Source organism: Sander vitreus, chromosome 1 (assembly GCF_031162955.1).
Source record: "Sander vitreus isolate 19-12246 chromosome 1, sanVit1, whole genome shotgun sequence".
Taxonomy (NCBI): Eukaryota; Metazoa; Chordata; class Actinopteri; order Perciformes; family Percidae; genus Sander; species Sander vitreus.
Window position 1 is genome coordinate 29225083 of NC_135855.1, and position 24512 is coordinate 29249594.

Consider the following 24512-nt stretch of genomic DNA (forward strand, 5'->3'; position numbering starts at 1 on the left):
TGCCCCACAATAATTAACACGTGTTTTAGTACCCTTAAAATCAGAAGCAGAGTAAACTTCTTATCAGGCTTTAAATCATTCAGAACTCTACTGTCCGGATCATTACCTGCACACAATCTTCTGACCACATCACCCCCGTTCTCATCCAACTACACTGGCTCCCTGTTCAATACCGGATTGATTATAAAAACCTTGTGCTCACTTACAAAGACCTTCACAAACTAGCCCCAACCTACATCTCTGACCTCCTCCAGGATTACACTCCCTACCGCTCTCTGCGCTCCTCCAATGCTGGTCTCCTAACTATCCCCACCGCACGCCTTAGCACCATGGGTGCGAGGTATTTCAGCTGCACAGCTCCCAGGCAGTCAGCCTGACACCATAACATAAATCAAATCCCACCTCAAAACCCACCTGTTTAAACTGGCTTACTCACTGTAACTTAGAATGTTTACCATGCACCGTTTCCCAACAACAGTATTGTTTTAACTGGCATCACATATGTCTCCTGTTCGTCGTGTTTTGTCTTTGTCATTGCCACATAAAATGTATTACGTATTAGGGCCCGAGCGCCGACAACAGCGAAGGCCCTATTGAAACTGAAGGAATTATTATTATTATGTGCAATGAATCACCTTTTTGGGGACCTTCCCATGCTCAAAAACTCACCAAAATTTGCAGTCGCATCAGGGCTGGTGACAAATTTGATATTTTCATGGTTTCGTGAATAGGCATGCAAAAATGGCTCGCTAGCGCCCCCTACAACACTTTAAAAGTTGAGCCCCTGCAGTACGTTTCACGTAGACTTCTGGTAATCTGGTACACATATGTATCATGTAAAGACAAACAAAAAAGCTCATTGGAGCAATGCCATAAACCCAACAGGAAGTCAGCCATTTTGAATTGATTGTACGAAATTAGTATTATTACATTTCCACATGTCATACTTTAACAAACTCCTCCTAGAGATTTCATCTGATCGACTTCAAATTTGGTCTGTGCCATCTTAAGACCTTAAAGATGAAAAGCTATTAAAAGAAAAAATTTTGGTCATGGGGCCTGGCCGTGGCGGTGCGGCCATTTTGTGCGTTTCACCATCGAAACAGGAAGTGGGTGTAACTTGAGTGTACATTGTCCAATTGGCTCGAAACTTTTCACGATTCATAAGAGTTCAACCCTGACGACATCTACAGGCCGATATTGGCTCAAAGTCATAGCGCCCCCCATCATTTCTAGGAATCTAGCACAGGAATATATACAATGTTAGGACATGTCCTTTGGAAAATCAAACTGTTGTAAATATTAAGTAGCATAAATGCTTGCTATGATTTTTACCCTTGTAAATCAGTACAATCTTTTTCTGTAAAAAAAAAAAAAAAAAGTCTACATAATCAAAACAGAAGTAGTCTAAGCAGTACTCTCGGGAGGCATGTTAATGCCAATACTATTTTTTTTAAATGTATTGGTCTAGAATAAAGTATTCAAAGTTATGTTGTTGATGCCAAATTCAGTTTAGTGTGATTGCTATGTGAATGACAAATCTAGCTACAGTATTTGGCCAACAAGGGATGCTTAGTACACATGAAGTAGTCAGTCAAGTAGGAACTAAGAACCCACTTTACACACACACACGCACACACACACACACACACACACACACACACACACACACACACACACACACACACACACACACACACACAGTAGTCACACACGTAGTGGCTAACGATTAAAGCTAACGTTAAAATGAGACACATTAACCACAGCCTCATGAGTTGGCATGAGCTTTCTAAAATAGAAAGTAACATTACGTTAATGTCTTGACTTACCTCAATTTCTTTCTTTCCAATTGTCGTTTCTTCTTTTTCTCCCAAAGACGAACCCCTGCTGGCCGGCCATCGATCCCTTTCTCTGTGTCAGACTGTCACAGACTGTCATGACAGTCTGTGAAGTTAACCCTTGTGTTGTCAACAACAGATTTGACGTTTTGTATTGGCCTGGCGTGCTTTGGGGTGCTTCGGGGTCTGCACATTATGCCATTTAGTTATCAATGTGTGTGTGTGTGTGTGTGTGTGTGTGTGTGTGTGTGTGTGTGTGTGTGTGTGTGTGTGTGTGTGTGTGTACACGTTCTGGTTTCACTATCACTATGTGTGTTTCTCTTTCCTCCCTCTCTCTGAACCTCCTCTTAGATGATTAATATCTTTTTTCTGGTGTCTTTTGGCCCTTTCCCCCTCTACTGCTTCAGTCTTGTCTTTTATTTTCTCTTTCCTTGTAAGTTGTTCAGCACTGTACCATGTAGTGTGTGTGTCCCTTGCTCCCACTGCTCTGGCATTTTTTGTGTTTTGAAACTGCTGGGGTCCAATCAATCTCTGTCTTACAACAGGATTCCCCCCTGCAGTTGCATTTTGGGTCATCATGTACTGTACTTTTCCTGTTATGTCAGTCATAGAATTTTACTGATTTACTGGTTTACTGATTAGTGTTTACTGAGAAAAGGCTGGAAATTCAAACACCCTCACATTAATGCACAATGGCTCACAGGCACACACACACACACACACACACACACACACACACACACACACACACACACACACACACACACACACACACACACACCATGTGAGAAACAAATACACTCAGGCACATATGTACACATATTCACACACTATCATATTAGCAGTCAGAACAAATGTATAAAAGGCTGTTGTTTGCTGATTTGGTTAGATGTCAGTTTTGCCTGTGAGTCTTGGGATTTAAGTGGTGATCCTCTAGCAATTTCCCCTCCCCTGAAATATCCATAAGTGGTTCTGAGCATTTGGGAGTTCATTGCTGCTCAAGATTAATTTAATGTACACTGCTATATGGCTGGTCCTCAGGAACCACAGTTTTTCATATTTTCACTTAAAGCAAGGGTTGAAAGTAAAGCATGTACGGTAACTTGCTGATAAAATAGAAAAAAGGATGTCAAACCACTAATTTATAAAAATATTGCTTTTGAGGTGCAGAACCTCAAATTCAAGAAGTTAGTAGGGAAATTGTGTTACATATATGCACGCACACAAATGCACACATCAACATAACAGATAGTACTCCTATTCTCACTTTTAAATAATGTCATCACTTACATGCATACTCCTGTAACCATCCTGCAATCCCACTAAACCACCAATCTTGTACAACAGTTGCAAAGCACAAGACGAACAACTTGTTTCTGTTCCATGTAAAGTGTTTTGCTCTTCCAATAATCTTTTCTACTCCTCCCCTGTGTCTCCCCCCCTCAGCTCCCCCAATGATCCGACTGTCAGTGAACGACACGGTGGTGGTGGATCCCGGGCAGGATGTGCTCTTAACCTGTGAGGTTACGGCAGGTTTTCCTCTCCCTACTGTGACGTGGTCACGTTACCCCAGCCCCCTTCCCCTTAGCGCACAAGTTCGAGGGCCAACGCTGATTTTGCGGGCCGTCACACCGGCTGACGCAGGTTTCTACAACTGCACAGCTGTCAACAATGTGGGCAACCCTGCACGCAAAAACGCCAATCTCGTTGTCAGGAGTAAGTAACACATGTGTTTGGGAGGGGGGGGGGGGGCATATGTTTTTTTCTTTCCTTTTGAGATTTGTTTTAATTATTTTTGACAAAGCAAACACACACGCACACACACACACACACACACACACACACACACACCTGATAAATATATTCTTATCCTGAGAATATCTGGTCAAACAAACATTCATTTTTCATCACCTTAGTCCATGCCTATTTCAGTCAAGTATTTAAAGCTAAGATGATTTCCCTTACTTAAAATGAAAAGTGCCATTTGTCCATTCCTTGCTAGCTTTATTCATCTGCTGTAATGTGTGAATGTGTGTGCAAACATATTCATATATGTGTGTACTGTATGTGTCTGTGCGGTGTGTGATATATGAGCAGTTGATCCATCGTTAGAAAGAGCTGATTTGAGATCTTGTCAGAATAGGCGGGTTAAGTATCACTCTTTTTGTAATTCCCCTGCCATTTAAACAGAAGCCTTCCATTCTCCCTCCCCTCTGGCTATTTTTAGTCCCTTTAATCATCTTTATTCACTCCAATTAGTTAGACTGGAGAAGAAGCAATTAGCGACAGTCTCTTCTGTTAGTTAACACTGTAGAAAACGTATGCTGGATGGGTTTCTCCTGTTAGCTTAATGGGCCTCAACGCATCGTCACACCAGCACAGGTGGCAAGTCGGTGAATGAGACACACACACACACACACACACACACACACACACACACACACACACACACACACACACACACACACACACACACACACACACACTCATGTTCAGGAGTGCAGATAGAAGTCTGCAGGTAGGCAGGCGACACAGGTTGCACATAAATGCACACACAGCCACAGGCTTCCCATGCACACACAACATTGTCCCCACACTTACAAAGGTTGCAGGATCATGTTAAACATATGGTCACTGCTTCATATCCATGGCTCTACTCAAGCATCTTGTTAACAAGCTCGAAAGGAGTTTAAATCAAGCTCTCCTCTCCTCCTCTCGCCTGTCTCTCCCGTTAGTGGGGAAACAGAGAGCTGTTTTGTATTCAACATGGAAATCTGTTGAGGAAACGTAGCCTTTGAAACAGAAAATTAAATGTGACAATGTGAGAGTAACTCTTTGTCCTTGATTTTGCCCCCCCACCCCTTATCCTCCTGTTATTTTATTCTGTATCTGGCTCCTTTTGTATCTTCCTCCTTCACAATTTGCTTCTTACTTCTCTTTCTTTCTTCTTCATATTCCTTTTCCCTTTGGTTTCTTTTTGTCATAGTGCCCCCTCTTTATTCCTCACGCACTATGTCGCAAACTCATCTACTGTTCTGCATTAGCCATCTTACCCTTCCTCCATTACATTTTTTTTCTTTTAATTGCTTTTATTCTCTCTCTTTATCACTCACCCTGACTACTATATCAATTCTGTATTTTTATTGTAATTCCTAAAACCTATTTACAATCTCTTTTATCAAATTTAAATTTCATTTAATTAATAATAATGTATTGGCATGATATAAATATGTGTTGCAGAAAATAATATCCTAATAAAAAAGGTTAGGTAGAGGGTAAGAGATTAATAAACACATACATTACGATGACACATATTTTCATCAATACCACGCACGACTCTTAAATAATTCACAGTAAGTCATCAATTTCACTAATAAACACATTTTTAAGTTCACCACCTTCTCAGTGTGGACTTTTTGGTGCAAAAGTTACCCGTTCATTTTTGGATTTGGATGTGGCAAAACGGTTTTCTATCTTTTGTGTATCGGAGTTTTTGCCATGGCAGCAAAACAGACAGGAGATTATTTGTTATATAGTTGTAGACACCTTTTACAAAGGCACACATTTCTGCTATTTATATAATATAATATCCTGACTACTGTATATACAAACAATAGCTACTCCACTGCTAGCAATGGCCTCTTGTAGAACCTGCTAAATGTAAATTGAGTGAGTTTGTGAGTGAATAAGAGGTGCTTCACATCATAAAATATCATTCAGACTTAAAGTGAAAGATTATAGAGATTAGGTGTATGTTAGAAGAAAATATCACAAATTCTTCTTATTAATCCTTCATTTCTTAGTAAGCATTTGAAATAGTCCCTCCCATATTAATTGTTTTCAAGACTGCACCAGAGCCAACCTGACACTTAACCCTTTCTTCTCTCTTCTTTTTCACCCTGCTACCACCATACACAGCAATGGCCAACCTGACCTTCCAGATTACACCAGACTCCAACAAGGACAGCGAGACCATCCAGATGGGTCGGGACCTCAAGCTGTCGTGCCACGTTGATGCCACCCCGCAGGACAAGGTCAACTACACCTGGTACAAGAACGGTGCACCTGTCTTCAACTCGGATAGCCTGATCTTGCTGCGCAGTGACCCAGACATGGCACCCGGCACCAGTAGCTTGGAGATTGTGGACATGAAGTTCAGAGACTTGGCTACCTACAGCTGTGTGGCGAACTTCCCAGGCAGCAGGGTGCCAGAGCTCCGTGTGGATGTCAACATCTCTCAGAACAGTGGTGAGGTTTTCCTTTTCTTTTTCTTTTTTTAGGCCTATCTCTGTCAGACTGAGACAAATCTCGATGACTTTCTAAGCATCTGTCCGCTAGAGTGAAATAGCTTATTCAAAAAACCTTTAATGGGCCAATACATTTCTCTATATTCAAACCACAAGCAATGAGAAATCCGAATGTATCAATGGGCTGTACATAAATGCATGCATAGCTGCTGATCAGTAGCATCACTCAATTGTGTACTACTAGGTTAGTCAGATGCTGATAGTTTAAGAAACAAATATGCCATGTTTGAGATCAAAGACTGGGAATTCATTATTCAAGATGACTTTATCCTGAACACACAGTAACTGTCAAGTTGTTTTAGGACTTTGTGTCTCTGTGTGTTCGTGTGTGCATTCTCATGTGTGGTTAACCATAATGTTAGCACTTAATTACTAAGCAGTAATCTTTTTTATTGTTCCTATGTTGCATTGAAACTGTGATTGTCCAATGAAATTAGCCCTGTAAATGTCAGTTTATTTCATGCCTTTTTATTCTCCGTCTGTCTCTGTTTCTCTGTATCTCCCATCTGTAATCTTTAAGTCATGTCCTCCTCCAGACTTATTATATAACAACATATAACCCTTCTTCTCCATTCCTTTGTACTTGTCTATTTTATATATTGTTCATTCTGAAATGAAATTATACTTGCCTAGACAGTATAATGTTGTAGTAGATACTTACAAGTTACAATATATGAGATTTTACTTTTTTTATTGTAATGAAAATGATTTGTATCATCATAAAGAATGTCTCACTTTTCAAATACATTATTTTTTGTTTGTTTTTATATATGTAGAGGTAAAAAAAATAAAACTTTTTCTTACTATTCCTCCCCCTCTTTCTTTGCCCCTTTCTTTCCATCCAGTCTCTCCTCCAGTGTTGTCGGTTCCACCCGGAGGTCAGGTGGTCAGTGTGCGAGAGGGAGGAAACGTTGAGCTGGTGTGCTTGGTGGTGGATGGCAAACCACGTCCACCCATACTGTGGTCACGGACAGAAAAGGATCTGCTAATGCCATCAGGGACGACCACGATGGAGACACCCGATGGCCGCCTGAGACTCAAGAGCGTCAGCCGGGACATGATGGGGCTGTACCGGTGCCAGACTGCTCCATACAACGGGCTGAACATCAAACGCAGAGAAGCACAGGTCCAACTCAATGTGCAGTGTAAGTGTGTATCAGTTCATGTTCACCCAAGAACTCAACCTACAACAACATGCAACACCATTGTTTAGATCAAGCAGCTGGAGGCCAGGGTTATTTGTTGAGAATACAACTCTTGCAGTCCAGTTTGGTTTAAATAAGTCCATATTGGTTACATTGCTTTCAAATACTGTTATTGCTCCATCTGTTGCTGCATGGCTGCATGAAACTTGAATGATCCCTGGGGTGGCAGTAATAGTAGTAGTAATATCAATGCAATACACAAAAACAGAACTTCAGAACTAGAATGTGCAGAATATGCAATGAAATGAAAGTATAAAAGCTCTGTGTGACAGAAGTTCAGTTTTTAAATACAGACAACTCCATAGGCTATAAAAACTCTTTCTTTGTTGCTATGGTAATATCAGATATCTAATAAAACACTGCACTTTTGTTATGCCGCATCCTCAATAATGACATAATCGTCACACTTTCCTCAACACTATGTACCCTAACGAAAGAAAAGGAAATGTATGGTAATGGTAAGAGTGTAAAGGCTGTTTTGTCTATACCTTCCCCTTCCTCTTTGTGAGCACTCCAGTGGTGACTGCCACTATAACATCTCCCAGAGAATGGGCTTTTAAAAAGCAGTAGGATCTGTCTTGCTAAAGTAACACATACTTTCAATACCTTCTCCCTTCCCATGAGGTTACCTACTTTTACTTACTTTTTCAATTCTTGCATTGTACCGGCAAGCATTGACACTTCTGACTGTTGAGACTGCTGAGAGCTTACCATGAAATACAGATTTGATTTTGATTGAGAGACTATCAACTAGTACGAATGAATACTTTAGACATACCTCATTCTTCTAATCACCAGCTTATTTGGAACAGTTAATGAAATCAACATTAAGTATTGAAGATGTTTTGGCACTCAAGCAAGAAGCTTCATTAGTTCTGAGGAATTTAAGGATGATTAGCTGCTGTTGTCTGTGCACCGATAGTTTTTAATAACTCAGAAAAAACAACAACCAACTTGTAGCTGGGTTTAATTATACACTTAAATCATGTATTTGTTTAACATGTAATTAGATTAGTCACCAAATGTACTGTATAAGTTGAAGCCCTTTTTCTTGCACGGCAGTGTATCATTGCACTAGTAAGTGCTTGGTATAATTCAATCAAATTATGTTAACAGGAATTCAGTATTCAATTCGACCCTTTCAGCATCCTCCCAGTGTGAAAGGCTGCTATTACTGTAATTAAAGTGATGAAATGTACATGGTTTTAGACAAACATGAGGATCCTAAAAAAGAAAGAGCAGTACAGTATATCTAAAACATATACACCACTAATGACTCAAAAGGAGAGGACAAATGAAAGAACTGGGCCTGTATTCATCAAGCAACTCTGAATAGGGAAATCTCCTTCTTGGACCAGACCTCTCATGTTGCCTTCCATGTTGGTGCTACTTTTAGCCATAGGACTAATGCATTTTTATCAAAGTTGTAAAGGAAAGTCAATGTATCTGGATAAATATATTTTAGACTCTGGGCCTATATTCCTTCACATATTTAAATATGCTCACATTTGTAAGGAGCCAGAATCATTGCTGCTGTAGCTGCACTTATTTGTTGCCAATGAAGCAAAACTGCAAGAGAGGGACCAATTTATTCATGTGGATAGAGCAATTAAAAGTGCATCCTGGACAAAATCAAACACTATATGTTTTATAGAATTTGAACAAAAATATTTGCTTAAAAGCAGAAACAACTGTATGTGTTGTGTGTCTGAGAATTCTGGGCCTGTTAGGATAAAAAAAGATCCCTCTCCTCTCCTCTCCTCTCCTCTCCTCTCCTCTCCTCTCCTCTCCCCTCCTCTCCTCTCCAAGAAGGATTTACAGGCTTGCTAATGCAGGCGGGGCGGAAGGGCAACACTGTGAGCTCTACTGTCCACACTGGCCAAGTCTGATTAATGGACCAGGTGGCCACCCCACTCCGGACAGAGAAAAAACACAGATAGAGAGATGAGACAAATACATGACCAGGACCAAGAGAGCGAGAAACAGGTATAAGAGAGAGCTTGAAACAGGGTCTGGCGAGGTGCTAAAAAAAAAAAAGAAAGATGGAAAAGGGAAAAAGAGCGAGCAGATTGGCAGATGGAGAAACACTATAAATGAGGAGATATTGCTGTACAGCCAACAAAAGTATGCAAAAACAGATCTTTCCTTTTTCTCTGACTGCCCCTCGCTATGCCCTGCTCACATTTACCTAGTTTTTATATTTTATGAGGTTTGTTTTGCCTCCTTTCATTTAGCACTATTGATCAATGTGAGGGAAGGATGCCATCATTTTTTATGGCAAGTAAGAGGATACGCAGATTCTTGCCACCGTTGCCTCTCCCACTTCCTCTTTTCGCCTTGTTCCCCTTCTTTACTTGCCCACTTTCCCTCCAAGAGAGGTGGCTGTTCTCCCTTATTGCCATTCTCATCATCATCAATCAGCTAACTGCTGGCCATGAGAGAGGACCTCTCTCTGTCTTGTCATTCCCTTTCTGCATCCTGCATTCTCTCATTCTCTCCCCACCTCCCATACTCAATCATGGACTTCTCTCACTTTCACACCACACTTTCCCTATCATTTGTCTTCCTCATTGTCTTCTTCTTTAAGAGCTGTTTCTCTCTCCCTTCATCCCACCTTACTCCCTCCCACCTCCTCTCTCGCTCAGTCTTATGTAAATTGATTTTCTCTTTTGCGTACTGTAAATGTTTGGCTTGGTCAGTGTTGCATTCCCGGATGGAATCTATTTTGCATTCGATAAGACAGATAGCGATGGTGTGTTTACATGGATTATGGTTTTCTGACTATGAAACATTGCAGTGGGGTGCTGTGAGTCCCAAATGAGTAGCAAATAAATGCGAAAACAATGCTCCACAGAATTTGAAAAGTTGGACTAGAAATTGAAGTAGCCCCACGACTTCAAAAAGTAAGTAGTGGTAAGAAACTTGTATAATTGTTGAAATGAATACTTAAGGTCAGGTAAGGGAATCGAATGATTTATAAACTGCTCACAAACCAGCTCACAACACACCTCCCTCCCTCCTCCCTACTTCTATCACCATTGCTCCACAGTTTGCCAGCTTTTCTTTACCCTTGCCACCTGTTTCCAAAGTCAGATAGCCATCAGTATGCATATGTGTGTCTATAAGCAGGAGCAGGGTATGTGACCATACACTAATCAGTCCATAGGATTGTAGTGTGACCTTTGACCACTCACCAATTCCTCAGCTCCAAACCCCCGGTTCTGTTGTGGCTGCAGGAAATGTAGGCAACACATTCATTTCAAGAGGTCAAAAGACATAATATTGACTGGACACAGAGAATTAAATGAATGAATTTAGATACATACATTTACATATAACAAAGTGGGACGCTGTATGCTGCATCCACATAATGGGACTATAAACAACACAGAAGCTGAGAAGTTAAATGTTATGGTGGTTTCCAGTCTTTTTAGCATGCAGGAGCTTACTCATGTTCCTCTGACTGGAGAGCAAGCACAGAATGGTAAATTGTGATGCCACACAAGGATTTGGTATGTCTGTGTATACCTGTATCTATAGCAAAAGAATAAACAGTGAAAAGCTTTACCCACGAGAGAATAGATGAGCTTTAGATTTCAAAAGAAGATTCAATATCGGCAGTGTTAACTAGGTAGTATCTTTAGGGTTATTTACTTTAACTATGTAAAATGTGGAAGCCATACAGTGTTGTTGTCTCCTAAAATGATAGAAAGTATGAGCATCAATCAATTAAACCTTTATTTGTACAGCATCTCTTATACAGCTTAATGCAATTCAAAGGCCTTAAAAGATGACTGACAAGCTCATAATGTAAAACAAATGTGAACAGTAAAATAATTTGAGACTAATCAAATAAAAAAAAAGATAAGATGCATATAGTACAAAATAAAATAAAGGCGATTTACATTTAAAAGCAAGAATACAATTAATTTAAGCAATGGCCATAACACATTCTAATAAAAAGCCAACGTTTAAGTTTATGTTTAAAGAAATCATGTTCAAAACAGGATTTCATAGACACCTCCTCTATCAGCTGTTAAACATCAAAATAATTTGTCATCAGATCACTGTGATTTCATTACTCTCTGAATGTTTTTCTATTATTACTTGTATTACTGGATGGTTAAAATTGTATTCACAGTCACTGAATTTCAGTCTTCTCCCCTACCACTTACGTTATCTTTCTATCTTTCTCTGTTTCCTTCTCTCCTCCTTGTAGCTCATTCCTGGACTTCTTTGTCTAAATTACAGGCATAACACAGATTAGACTATAATTACACATCTGTGCCTGATAAACTTGATTCATAAGGGACTCTAGTCATGCTGCTTCACCTCTAGGGGCCTTAATGCCAGATCTCATCACTGTTAGTACAGCAATACCACCATTAGCATCTTGTATATTATCTACATGATTAGCCAGGGGTGAACTAGCTGGCTGGTGATTTGTGGCAGAGTCATTTGGCTGTCTTGTGTCCTGGCTGACCCCGGGGCAACACCAGCTAGTCAGTCATTAACCGCAGAGCCACACATTCCTGCTGACAGGTTAATTACAGCTGGTTAGGATAGTTTAGCAGCAGGGATGGGACTGTGCCTCATAAAAATGCCTGATCCCCTGTGTCAGTAACAGTTGCTTTGTTTCAGATTATTTGTCAAAACTGATACTGTGAGGGCATTTACACCGCAGAGAACAAAAGGATAATGCAGGGAAAATTAGACATGGGTGATGGTGATGTATGTATACCGTTGCAGTCCATTTTGCATTGTCCACATCTCTAAGCTGGAATATCCCTCTCAAGCTCTTCTGCTTCAGTTTATCGCCATCTCCCCCTTTGTGATGGAAATAGATTTTAAAATGTAAAACCATTAGGAATAATGGGTTTGACACGGATACACCTCATCACTATGCTTAATCACAAAGCAAGTGTCCCAAATATTTTGAACAGTCAGTGTATATGGGCATGTGAAAAAGTGATTGTGATTTTTAAGTAGAAATTGATTATGTGAAACCAGTTACAAATGACATGGTTTTGCTTCTTCACCTCGGAACATTATATTAATTGGCATGGCAGGCTGAACAATTAACTAACTAACTAACTTAACTGAAATTAACAAATGTTTTAAATGGACTAAAACTCAAATCTATTGTCTCCGCAGATCCTCCCATACTGGACCCAGTCTTCCAGGACGCACGTTCTAGGAACTATCAGATGGTGACCCTGAGGTGTACGGTCATGCGGACAAACCCGCCACGCCTAACAGACATCCGCTGGTTCCGTAACGGCGACTTCATCCGCATGCCCATGCCAGACCTGAAGGAGACGCCTGAGCTAAAGTTTAAGCTGGAACCCACCAACAACGGCTCTTATGAGTGCCGAGTCAGCAATAGCGCAGGGACATCAACATGCACATTTAATGTCTCTGGTGAGTGAACATGAATCAATGCCTTGTTATCTATTTGTGGCAACTAATTTATCTATATCTTCATCTATCTACTGTTCAGTCATTGTATAGTCATGGGGCAGTTATGTCATTTTCAGTATCATTTACCTGTGACATTTTGCTCTCTATCCCACAGCACAACCCTACAATGCTGAGTTCTACTTCGACACACCCAACCCAGTGCGAATTCTAAAAGGAAACAACTATTCCTACAACCTACAGTGGACCCAGAAAGATCCTGAGGCCACGGATCGCATCATAGGCTACTGGATTAATGTCCGAAAGGTAAAGTAATACTGCACAAATACTTACAAGTATACATTCCACACCCCCACCCAAACTACTCTGAGCCAATACACATATATTGCACACATGTCATGAACTAGTCTGGCTTTAGTAACCAGGTTATTCTTGAAAGTATGTTATTGCTTTGACTGAATAAGCTCATAACTTATAGATAAAACACACATATGCACAAGTCTGTAAGTATTGGAGTGTGTATGCTAAGTAAACATGGAGCTCGCATGGAGCTTCATGAGCTTGGGGAGTATCAGGTGTGTGTAGTCAATAAAAGGAGACCTACACTGAATTACAACAATGTCACAACCTTTCTCTCCTCTCCTCTCCTCTCCTCTCCTCTTTTTGTGAGGCTAATGATTTTGGCTCTTTACCGTTTTTTAATGAAAACTAACCCAGTTTCAATAAATAAACAGATCATTCTGATGCAATCAGTCCTAGCCAGATTTCATATTTCAATGCATTGGAAAGTCCTCTTGTAGTGCGCACACCTCGAAAATGCTTTCAATAAAACAGAGTGGACAGAAATAAGGGCAAGCACAAACATTACTCATATTATGCAACGTTTTATTATATTTATTTTTATTTTGTATGATTATGATCTAATTTTCAGTTTATTTAAATTGTGTTTATCTAATTGTATCTAATCTAAATGTTTCTCAGATTTTTTAAATCAGCCCTAGTGACCTCCATTCTTCAGTTTTTCCTCCTTCTCATCTCTTACAGTATATTGTCTACTCTCTTCTTGTTACCCTGTTTTCATGAATAGCCATATCATTCAGCATTCATCACTCAGTCATTTCAAACACAGGCTTCATTTCCACTTTCCAGCACCTAGAGATTTTAAGCTGAGTAGCCAGCTCTAAAAAGCCCTATTAGAGGGTTGTGCCTGTGTTCTCAGAACTACTTGCCACATACAATTACTTTGCTGTCACTGCAAGATTCTAGCTTTGAGTGCCAGACAGACAATAATGTGTTCACTGTGTTGTAACAACAAGTCAACAAGACCAGGCCTCCACTGCAACATCTCTCATTTTAGCCAGAATTCAGAAGAGTACTTTTTTAATGGTATGTTCATGTTTTATCTTGTCCTCAAATGATTGACTTTGCATTGACATGAATTAATTTTCACAACCCTGTGAGGGGTGTTCAATTACTCTTGCAGTCACAAACTTCCATTTAGAATTGACATGCACTGAAATAACCTATTACACCTCAACAGTTACATTCACCTTAAGTAGATTGTATGTCAGTAAACAATATAGATATGCTCAGGGAGATAGTATGTATACATACACAAGGAACATGCACACATAGCTGTCCCATTACAAATACATTCAGTGCGTAAAAACATACAGACTAATGCTACCAGTAATGACCGATTTTATGAATGATTTTTAGGTTTATATCTTCCAGAAACTCATAGGCTTTGCTGCTTACCCCAACCAAACCTGCTATAAACCTAGCCATTTTGGAGCCCTCTGAGCAGGCCCCCGATCTGAAGTTGGAAACGTTTGTCCACAGGAGGAGAGCAACCTCAGGCCACCCTCTTGTTTTGTTTCAAACATCTATTCATAGATTACTGGCCTTGAGTCAGAAGACAGAAAGGATAACAGTGAATTATACACAACTGGCTTGGGGAAGGTTTGTGTGTGCATGTGTGTGTGTGTGTGTGTGTGTGTGTGTGTGTGTGTGTGTGTGTGTGTGTGTGTGTGTGTGTGTGTGTGTGTGTGTGTGTGTGTGTGTGTGTGTGTGTGTGTGTGTGTGTGTGTGTGTGTGTGTGTGTGTGTGTGTGTGTGTGTGTGTGTGTGTGTGTGTCAGACACTGAAACAGAGGGAAGGCAGGGTCTGCCAGCTTGCTTTTGTGCGGATGAATAGCTAATTCCCCTCCTACTTTAAGACTTGGCAGCTTACCTCATTAAGTAAGACTACAGGGAGACAGAAAATGAGCACTGGCCTTCCTAAGATGCACATTTGATTGCATGCCTCAGCTCTCTGAAAACTCTCACTCTAACTTTCTCCTGTTCCCTCTCCTTTTGTCCTCTGTCCGTTTAGCAAAATTTACACGGCATATCTTCCGTTTTCTTTTCCCATTTCTTCCTCTTTCTTCGCCATCTCTCAGTCTTCCTTGCTTCCACTTGTGCTCGTCTCTCTCTCTCTCTCTCTCTCTCTCTCTCTCTCTCTCTCTTTCTCTCTCTCTTATGCTTCCCTGTCCCCTTTCAGTTTTTCCCGCTCTGAGGTACTTGTACATACTGTGTGTATTAGTGCAGACTTAATGGCATTTAATGTTGAGTGAACCGTGGCAACTGAAATAGCGCTGATAAATAGTCGCTTTGAGTTGTTATGCTGACAGTGTTAAAATTATGAGTTGCATCAAGTGGCAGGTTAGGACTTCTTAAATGTTGTTAAACTTTAATTTAATTTCAAGGTTTTTACCTGCATATTTTTACGTGTGCATTAGAGAGTGGCAAAAATGAGAAAAAAAAGGAAAAGCAGAGGGTGAGAGTGAGCAGGGAAGCGAATGAAATGGTGCGAAAGAGAGAAATAAGAAGCAAATTAAAGAAAAACAGCGAATCTCACTGGTCCTCTCAACTATTAAATAGAGTACGAGAACATTCAAATGTAATACCATCTCAATTTCACAACCCATCTATTTCTGCAACACTCGCTCCAGCTCATCCTCTTAACACCTTGACACTCTATCTTTTTAGCACATACAAAATGATGTAGGGGGTCTTAGGGGAGACATGCAGACACAGAGGGGAATAAAGGAGGACTCAGATCAGTTCATGTAGAGCAGTGCTCTTCGGTCTGAGCACATGCCTATAACTTTTGCTCATATGCATTAAGTGTGTCCATTTGCTGTATAAGTGGGTGTGTTTCTAATTCGGAGTTAGTGTATATTAATCGGGCTTTGTGCCTAAATGTATGTATACATATATGAATGTACTAGCTACTTTAGCTGTGTGTATAGCATATGTCCATTTCTGTGTGTGTGTGTGTGTGTGTGTGTGTGTGTGTGTGTGTGTGTGTGTGTGTGTGGCAGATTACATGGTTTGCTCCAGGACTCATTGATAGGCTGTGAAATCCCCCTGTTTACACTTCTTAATTTAGTTTTGTTCTCCCTGCAGGGGTTTCCCTGTGTAGGAATTAACAGAGTTGACAGGCCCTCTTTGTTTCATCAAGCTGTTCTTACACCCCTTTTCAACACCCCAACCTCCACCCCTATGGTTTCTTAAATGAGTACTGTGATTCATGACAGATAATTAACATGAGATGATTTTACCTTTTTGTAACACGAGAGACATTTACTAAACCTCATTTCAAAAACTTTTCTTTGTATAGACACACTGGCATAGGAAGTTGTCAGTCTCCATAGTCACACCTTATTAATTAATGCAGTACATCTCTCATGCATATGCATTTAGTGGAGTACCATGTAAATATCATGCTGCATGTGAATGCATGGTGTGAAGGTTGTATTAGTCGTGTAACAGAAAACTCAGATTGGACAGATAGTCTAGCTAGCTGTCTTGATTTACCCTGCAGAGATCTGAGGAGCAGTCAACCATAATCCTCATAAATCGACAACACAAAGAAAGCGTAAGGTAACGGACATCCGGCCTCAAAACACACTGAGGCGACACCGACTTGAGCTTACACTCTGCGCGTAATACGTCTCCATAGCAGCAGGCGGCGCTTCTCCGTATTGTTTCCCAGAAAATGAAAACCGGCAGCTGATAGGACAAATGCGTCACGTGGGTCTTTTTTCTCCGGAAATTTACAGCCAGACTGTCATGGTGGCTTGTTCAGAATACGATCTCATATTGTACTAAAATAGTTCATCAAAATGTGTTTCTGAAAACATTTTAAGTGAGAAATAGGCCATGCAGTTGCTGAATCTGTCTTCATTTCAGATCGACTAAGGTCAGTTTAAAAGATTTTCGTCAGATTTTGAGAGGCTCATCCGCTCGCCATTTCCGGGTGAGTCCCGACTGCCCTGTCTCCGACTGAACATGTCAGGTCGGCCAAAATGAAGGCCGACAGCTCCTCCGACGGACGATGGCACGGAACACACCGAACAGACTCGAGTCACCGACCTCGCTAGACCGTCCGACGGCCGATAATCAGCTCTGTGTGTCAGCGCCTTAAAGGGATACTTCACCGATTTAGCATCAAGCTTTGTATCAGTAGAAACCCTGTAGTATTTTTGAATGACCGTGCTTGCCTCCCTCATGAAATCTCTGTATTGTGGGTCTGGAAAAAAGCCTCAGATGACGCAAAATGACGATTTTTGCATCATCTTAGGCTTTTTTTCCCAGAGGCTATGGACTACAGTCCAACTTCCGCATATTTCAAACCCGCCCATAGGGGGTTGGATTCCGGCATTCTCCGAAATTCCACGAAACAAAATGAGTGTCAGCCATGTCGAATCCTCGCGCAGCTTTAGTGGCTTCTCAGCATCAAAACACAGATAGATAGATAGATTTATTCATCCCGAAGGAAATTTTAGAACAACAATTATGTGCATTCAAACTACCGCACACGTGTACCAACGGGATACATAACAGATCGGAGATATGCAGGACACTTTATTACAGACGGAATACTCGACACAGCTTCGCCCGCCTGCTATGGAGACCAACGGTTCTGATCGAAGCCTCTGGCCGGTAAAGGGACATCATCAGCGGCGGGCGTTGAGCGAGTTTGCGGGTGGAAAACTAACATTAGCCGGCCAAGTTGACTTGACTGTCTCACTGTCTGTCTGTAACGGTAGGCGTGGCTTGGGGGTACGTAACAGCTTTAAAAACGTTAACGTTGTGAAACGGTCGTAGTTTGATTAGGTTTAGGTACAAAAACTACTTGCTTATGTTTAGGCACCAACACTACTTAGTTAAGTTGAGAAAAAGATTGTGGTTTTTGTTACAATCATCTGTTACATTACTTAACTTCCAGTTACGCATTTGACACAGAATGTGTTGTTTGTTCCATAATGTAAAAAAATTAAAACTTGCTGTTTACTTTTATTTTCAAACGGGACACAAACCCCGGTCTCCTTGGTGAAAGTCCTGTGTACGTTTGACCCAACCACCCAAACCCATCCTTATGCTGAATTTGGCGCTCTTATACTTTGTCACCTTACTTCCTGCTTTGCTTCCGTAATAATTATGGGACACCACTAGAGGGCACCACCACTATAAATGTAAATATGAGTCATAATTGCTGCTTGAACAAACGACTTATGGGAAGCCTTTTTCCGGGGGGAGGGCAGTCTTGTTTGTGTTCCCCTCAGCCTCTGACTGAACTCCAAAACTCGAAAGGAACAATTACTCTTATTTTCCTACCCTCTCTCTCCTTTTTTCTCTCGCCTCTATACGCCTTTATAGCAGATTCTTAAAGCCCTGTGATAAGCACAAATTGTTTTGCATCTAGGCGCCCTTCGAGCCTCAGCGGGCGAATTTGCGCCTATTCGCATCTTTCCTTTTACTTGAATGCAATCTTAGCGCCTCTAAAATTCGCCTTGCTTTCCGTCAGAACTCGCAGTTACGAGTTTGTTCAATGACCCCCACAGCATTTGTTTAACAATTGTATGTGTAAAAAATGTTTCATTTTATAATTTTATGAGTAATTGATGCCCGTATAGTGGGCTTGGTGAATGTGTTGAAATTTTCTTATCAGAGCTTGCATGCTGTTGCAGTTTTCATCTACATGAATCTGATGCTTACAGTAAGGAATAGGTTATGTGTGTGTTTTGTACTAATTAGTGTGTTACAATACAATGCCATTGAAATGTACTATCCCAATGCAGACATACAATATAAACCTTATGCACACACAGCATGTACTATGCGAAATGTACACATTCTGTACACATATACTGCAGAGACACTCAGATCGGAAAACTGTCATGCCTCATGTTTATTTTTTTAAACCCAATTTCTCACTGCTTCTGTAGTTTGTATTCTTCTTCTTCTTCTTCTTCTTCTTCTTCTTCTTCTTCTTCTTCTTCTTCTTCTTCTGGACTGTGCTTTTCTTATTGTTTTTTCTCCCTCTTCACACCTGTCTTATCCCATCTCTCAATCTTTCCACCTCATCTCTATATCGACCACTAGTCTGCCTGCAGCTATGGAGTTGTGTATTGTGTGTATCACTGAAGTAGTGTGGCTAGCAGCTGACCTGGCTTTAGATCATAACTACACCCGGGTTTTCTCTACACTGAGACACAGTCACACACTGTCACACAAACACTCCTGTGCAAACACACATCTCCATTATCATATATATGAGAAATTAAGAATATTCATGATGAATTAGGGTTGTACATTAAATCAAATGTATGAATAATGTACGCACAAAACCAACCCCACTATGCAGATATACTCGTATATCCACACACTAGGCCACAAAGACATGTGACATGTGCATGCCCTATGCAAGCACATACAGACACACTCGGATGATGACTTGTTCAGGCACACACACCCAATATCAGTGAACTGCTGGATTAGTCATGAAAGATATCCATTAATAGAGGATAATAGAAACATTAACCTGGTGTTTGAAGAGGCTGCCTCCTCTCACGCTGTCAGTCCAAATTTCTCTCTCTCTCTCTCACACACACACACACACACACACACACACACACACACACACACACACACACACAGCATCACTATGTGTTTATATCTCATGGCTGCTCCTTTGCTCTCTTTTTACACATTGTCTGTCTTGTTGTCTCTTTGTTGACAGCCTGATGGAGACACAGCTGTAAACTGGTGGAAAGAGTGCATGCGCGCACACACACACACACACACACACACACACACACACACACACACACGTCAAAAGAGTTATATGGACTTCCATATCAGTCTATTAACCAACCACCTCTCTGCTTCTATAAATATGTTGGTCAGTCACTCTGGTCACTTTTGATTGTCTCCTTCTGTTGGTCCTTTCACTACACGCTGTATATCTTTCTCCCCCTCCCCCTGCCCCTTTCCCTGTCACTTAGGCACACATACACATTTTGTCCACTGGCCTTCTGTAGTGAGGGAAGCAGACGGAGACAGAGGCAGGGAGACAGATTCTTTTACCTGCTGGGAGCAGCTGATTTCCTAAGAGTCTCACTTCAGCACCTCATTGATCCAGTGTGTGTTTTGGGGTCCACAAGGTTTATATATGTGTGTGTGTGTGTGTGTGTGTTCTTGTTTAACTATAATTGTGGGGTCTAAAAACCGGGAATAGAGTATACTTGTGGGGTCCAGACAGCTTTGTGGGGCCAAAATGCTGGACCCCACATGTTTAAAGGGCTGTTTGAGGGTTAAGACTTGGTTTTAGGATTAGGGTTAGAATTAGGTTATGGTTAGGGTGAGGGTAAGGGTTAAGGTTAGGCATTTTGTTGTGATGGTTAAAGATGAACTGAACTGGAATTTCAGTAAAGGTGATATAACAGATGTATTTTATTTCTTCTCATTGGTACAATGATTAAAATGGCTGAATTTGTTGAAAGGGATAAAATGGTACATTGAAAGTGTTGTTGTTGTTACATGGGCGCCGCCATGTTGGAATTCCATAATCGGCTACGGGGGGTTCATACTGCATTGCCCCTGGCTGCAGTAATAAATTGTATAGGGCTAAGGCAGCTGGGGTTACGATACATTTCCACAGGCTGCCTTTGACAAGGAAACCAGTCCTCAACTCATGGCTAGCAGCCTGAAAACTGGCCAGCCCTCCAACAGCCCCTGGATTTCAAGTCTGTAGCGACCATTTTTTAGCGACAGACTATTTAGAGAGCTGTACTTTTGATACAACAGGGTCACTGGTGAGGATTAAGTCCAACAGACTGAAACCTGAGGCCATTCCGTCAATTATCGATTTTTTAGGCTACAGTACAGGCAGACCGATAGACCAACGGCAAGTACCAACACCACCAATGCTATCTGCTGCAGAAACAGGGCGCTGAAAAGCTCACATCAGGCAGAGGACAGAGAGGTTTAGCTGTTATCCAGCATGCTAGCAATCAACTAGGCAAAGGGCTGGATGTAACGTTGTTGTGACATACACAAAACACGTACATATTCACTTACACGCACAAATAATAAAGCCTAAGGTGTAGGCTTTATAGCGTTAAACAAAACAGACTGACACACTGGGCATCATTGAAACTGAGTCACAAAACCAAGCTAGATACCAAACGATCCAACCTAGGGAAAGGGCTAGCAGCTAAACACGTTGAAAGCACTTATGTCAAACTCCACAAGCTAGCGCTCCGACCATAGACTGTATAAATAAACCATGACTCCGATGATATCACAGATCAATAATAATGCGTTATTAGCTGCTAACTAAACCACAGTGGGTCTGTAAACAGAATCCAATGTCCCTTTCTACTCACCCTGAAGCTAGCTGATGTCTCAGGGCACATTGTTGATGCAGAGGGAGTTCAGCTCGCAGAAAAAGCTGCTACTTCCATAATAAGAGGTATCTATGCAGTAACCATTTGTGCATTATCCATCAATGACGAAGGAAAAAATCTGCCAACTCTGCACTAGCCTAAAGTAAACGGAAAGACTCGTGAATCCTCCGTGCATCCGTCAACCTGTGGTAACTCTCCTACGTGCAGCTAACTTTTTTTTTTTTCAAACTTTATTTATTTTGGTTTTAACATTTTGCGTGCAGCTAACTTAACAAGCGATCCCATTGGATGAATTTGTCCAATCACATTTTCCATTTATCTGCATCGATTTTCTAAAACGCACAGGACCTTTTCTATTTTCTCTTAATGCACACGATATATAAGCAGTCTCTATTTCCTAAAATACATAATGTGCTTGGATACAATAAATGACTGAAACTGAGCGTCCTCCATGTGGTGGTAGTCAGACACTACAGGCCTGTCCCTCACAGGCTCAAATGCGTAACCCATGCCATTAAAATTACTCAATTTCACGTGTATTTAATGCTGCACTGTAGCCTATATAGCTACCTTCGCAGGTCCTACCATGCCAGTGACGTCATCGAAATTGTCAGCGTTCTAGTACTAACAAACGTAATTTTTGTGTTGCTTAAAAAAAGCTATATTGATTTTTTTTAATTACATTTTTTAGTGTAATTCATTTTTATTTGTCATAACCAACACGTTATCAACGTTGATTCTTTCAGTTCAGTTCATCTTTAAGGTTAGGATAAGGGGCTAGGGAATGCATTATGTCAATGACGGGTCCCCACAAAGTGCCACACACTGTGTGTGTGTGTGTGTGTGTGTGTGTGTGTGTGTGTGTTTGTGCATGCTTTTTTTTCTATTGTCTGTATTCCACACACTGTAACCACGACCAAACAAATGTGTGTGCATGTGTGTGCATGTGTACACAGATTCTGTCCACTCATGAAGAAAGCACTTTCCATTTACTTCTAAAGCTTTGACTCCTAAGCATTATTAATTTGTCTCTCCCTGCTAACACACAGTCTATGCATATTACATGAGCATAGCTTTTCTTTCCTGCTATATTTCACAAAATTATGCATACGCTGTATGAGCAGTGTGTAAATGTTTATATGGTTGAATGTGAGTGTAAATGGTTGTTAAAAGGTCACAATACATCTAACTACCATGCATAATATTATACACTGTATGATAATGTATGGGTTTATGTAGTCAGATATGGTGGAAACGGAGCAAATATCTGAGCAAATCTCTTACAATGCTGATACACTGGAAGCCTTCAGTATTACAGAATATGTCAACAATGAATAATGTGCTTAGCAATACACTATCAAAACCACCAAAACAATTGGCAGATTCAGTTCAGTTCAGCACTAATACTACACATTTACCTGATAAGTTTAAACTTCAACAAGACAGATTGCTGTGTGAGAAATCGAAACCTGTGACTTTTCCTTGATGTGATGGTCTCTTAAACCAAAAGGTCACTTTGCTGCCTTTCCATTGAAAGATGCAGTATCCTGTTGTACAACATTCTGCTACTAAGTCCTTTGTTAAGTCTCTTCTTTTTAAATTCCAGTTTAGCTGACGCTGCAAACCAGAGTCATAATTCACTGAGTGCAATAGTAGACTAACAAAAAATGTCTAGATCACTCCAACTGCAGTACAAGCAAACATGAGTCCTGTTATGCAAAGGCCAGGCCCATAATGCAATAGTTTTTGCCCACAGCAGCATCATAATAGAAGAGTTTGCTGGGAAAAGGAAAATATTAGTTACCGAGCAGATGGGAGGATTTTTGGAACAATTATTGTGAATTAGAGAGGGGGACATACTATTTATTGGAAAGAAATGTGTTTTATTTTTGGAATATACGATAATTTTGCCTGCATTGAAGGGTACCTGCTGTTGTGCTAGGCGTGAGAAGGATGTTCCATGATTAGCAAGAGAGGGGGCGAAAAGTTGGAGAAACTGAAAAATGGAAACAGCCAGATTGGCACTGAGAAAAGAAGATTTAACAGCCATTAGTGGCAAAGGGCCTGGTGAAGAAGTTAGAATTTCATTTCAAGTATGTTGCCCAGCACAAACTTACAGGGATCGGGCTGTGGCTCCTATATGGGACTCGCACAATAATTGGCGTTATACCAAATTATTTACAGCCATGCAGGAGTCACCATGGTCTTTTCAATAGAAATGATCAGCTCAGTCTAGCTAAGTTTGAATTTGTGGTGCTGAGTAGACATCCAATGGGAATAGCACACCTCAACTTGAGTGTCAAAGGACAGGAGGAAAAGCAGATTTTACTGTGGCGATGTCAGAGCATACAGTACTGTAGCAATTATAAAGAAAGTTATGGGATGCATCAATGCCTCTATGACTTACCAAACTGCCAAACTCTTACTCTTTGGACTCGAGGAGCTGAGTCAAAGCAGAACAGCAAAGCATGCACATTTGAATCCTTTTTTTTTTTTTACTTTGTTTTTGTTGTTGTTTTTTGCAAACTGTACTATCCCACAAAATTGGAATAGACAGATTGTTATAATATTTTTTTTGATATATCATTTTTACGTCGGTCAACTTTCATTCGGCTCTGTGCTGTAGATATTAACCATACACACAAAAGCACATGTACACACACACACACACACACACACACACACACACACACACACACACACACACACACACACACACACACACACACACACACACACACACACACACACACACACACACACACACACACACACACACACTTCTGCTGCATGCATTACCTGATAATGGCATGCTGTGGGTGTACTAAGGTGTTATGGTGGAGTGGCTGACCTAATGCATTAGATTGAGCTCACTGTCAGGTCTTTAAGTAGCTGGGATCAGAGGCAGATACACAGCTAATGGATCCTTCTCTCCGTGGGTGGAATAACACAGCAATAGCTCTATTTAAAGTGGTGCTAACAAAAAAAATACCCCAAACTTAACTTTC

The 24512-nt window shown here is 40.8% G+C and overlaps 1 protein-coding gene across 2 annotated transcripts in view; it reads left to right on the forward strand.

Moving 5' to 3' along the window:
- The window catches only part of mdga1 (MAM domain containing glycosylphosphatidylinositol anchor 1), a 208844-nt gene that overhangs the window by 138786 nt on the left and 45546 nt on the right, over positions 1–24512 (forward strand). For both annotated transcript variants that reach the window (XM_078251814.1, XM_078251823.1), the window contains exons 7-11: positions 3285–3554; positions 5757–6086; positions 6991–7290; positions 12505–12771; positions 12926–13074. In XM_078251814.1, the coding sequence (XP_078107940.1) occupies positions 3285–3554; positions 5757–6086; positions 6991–7290; positions 12505–12771; positions 12926–13074 (1316 nt within the window). The remainder of the gene's footprint in view (positions 1–3284; positions 3555–5756; positions 6087–6990; positions 7291–12504; positions 12772–12925; positions 13075–24512) is intronic.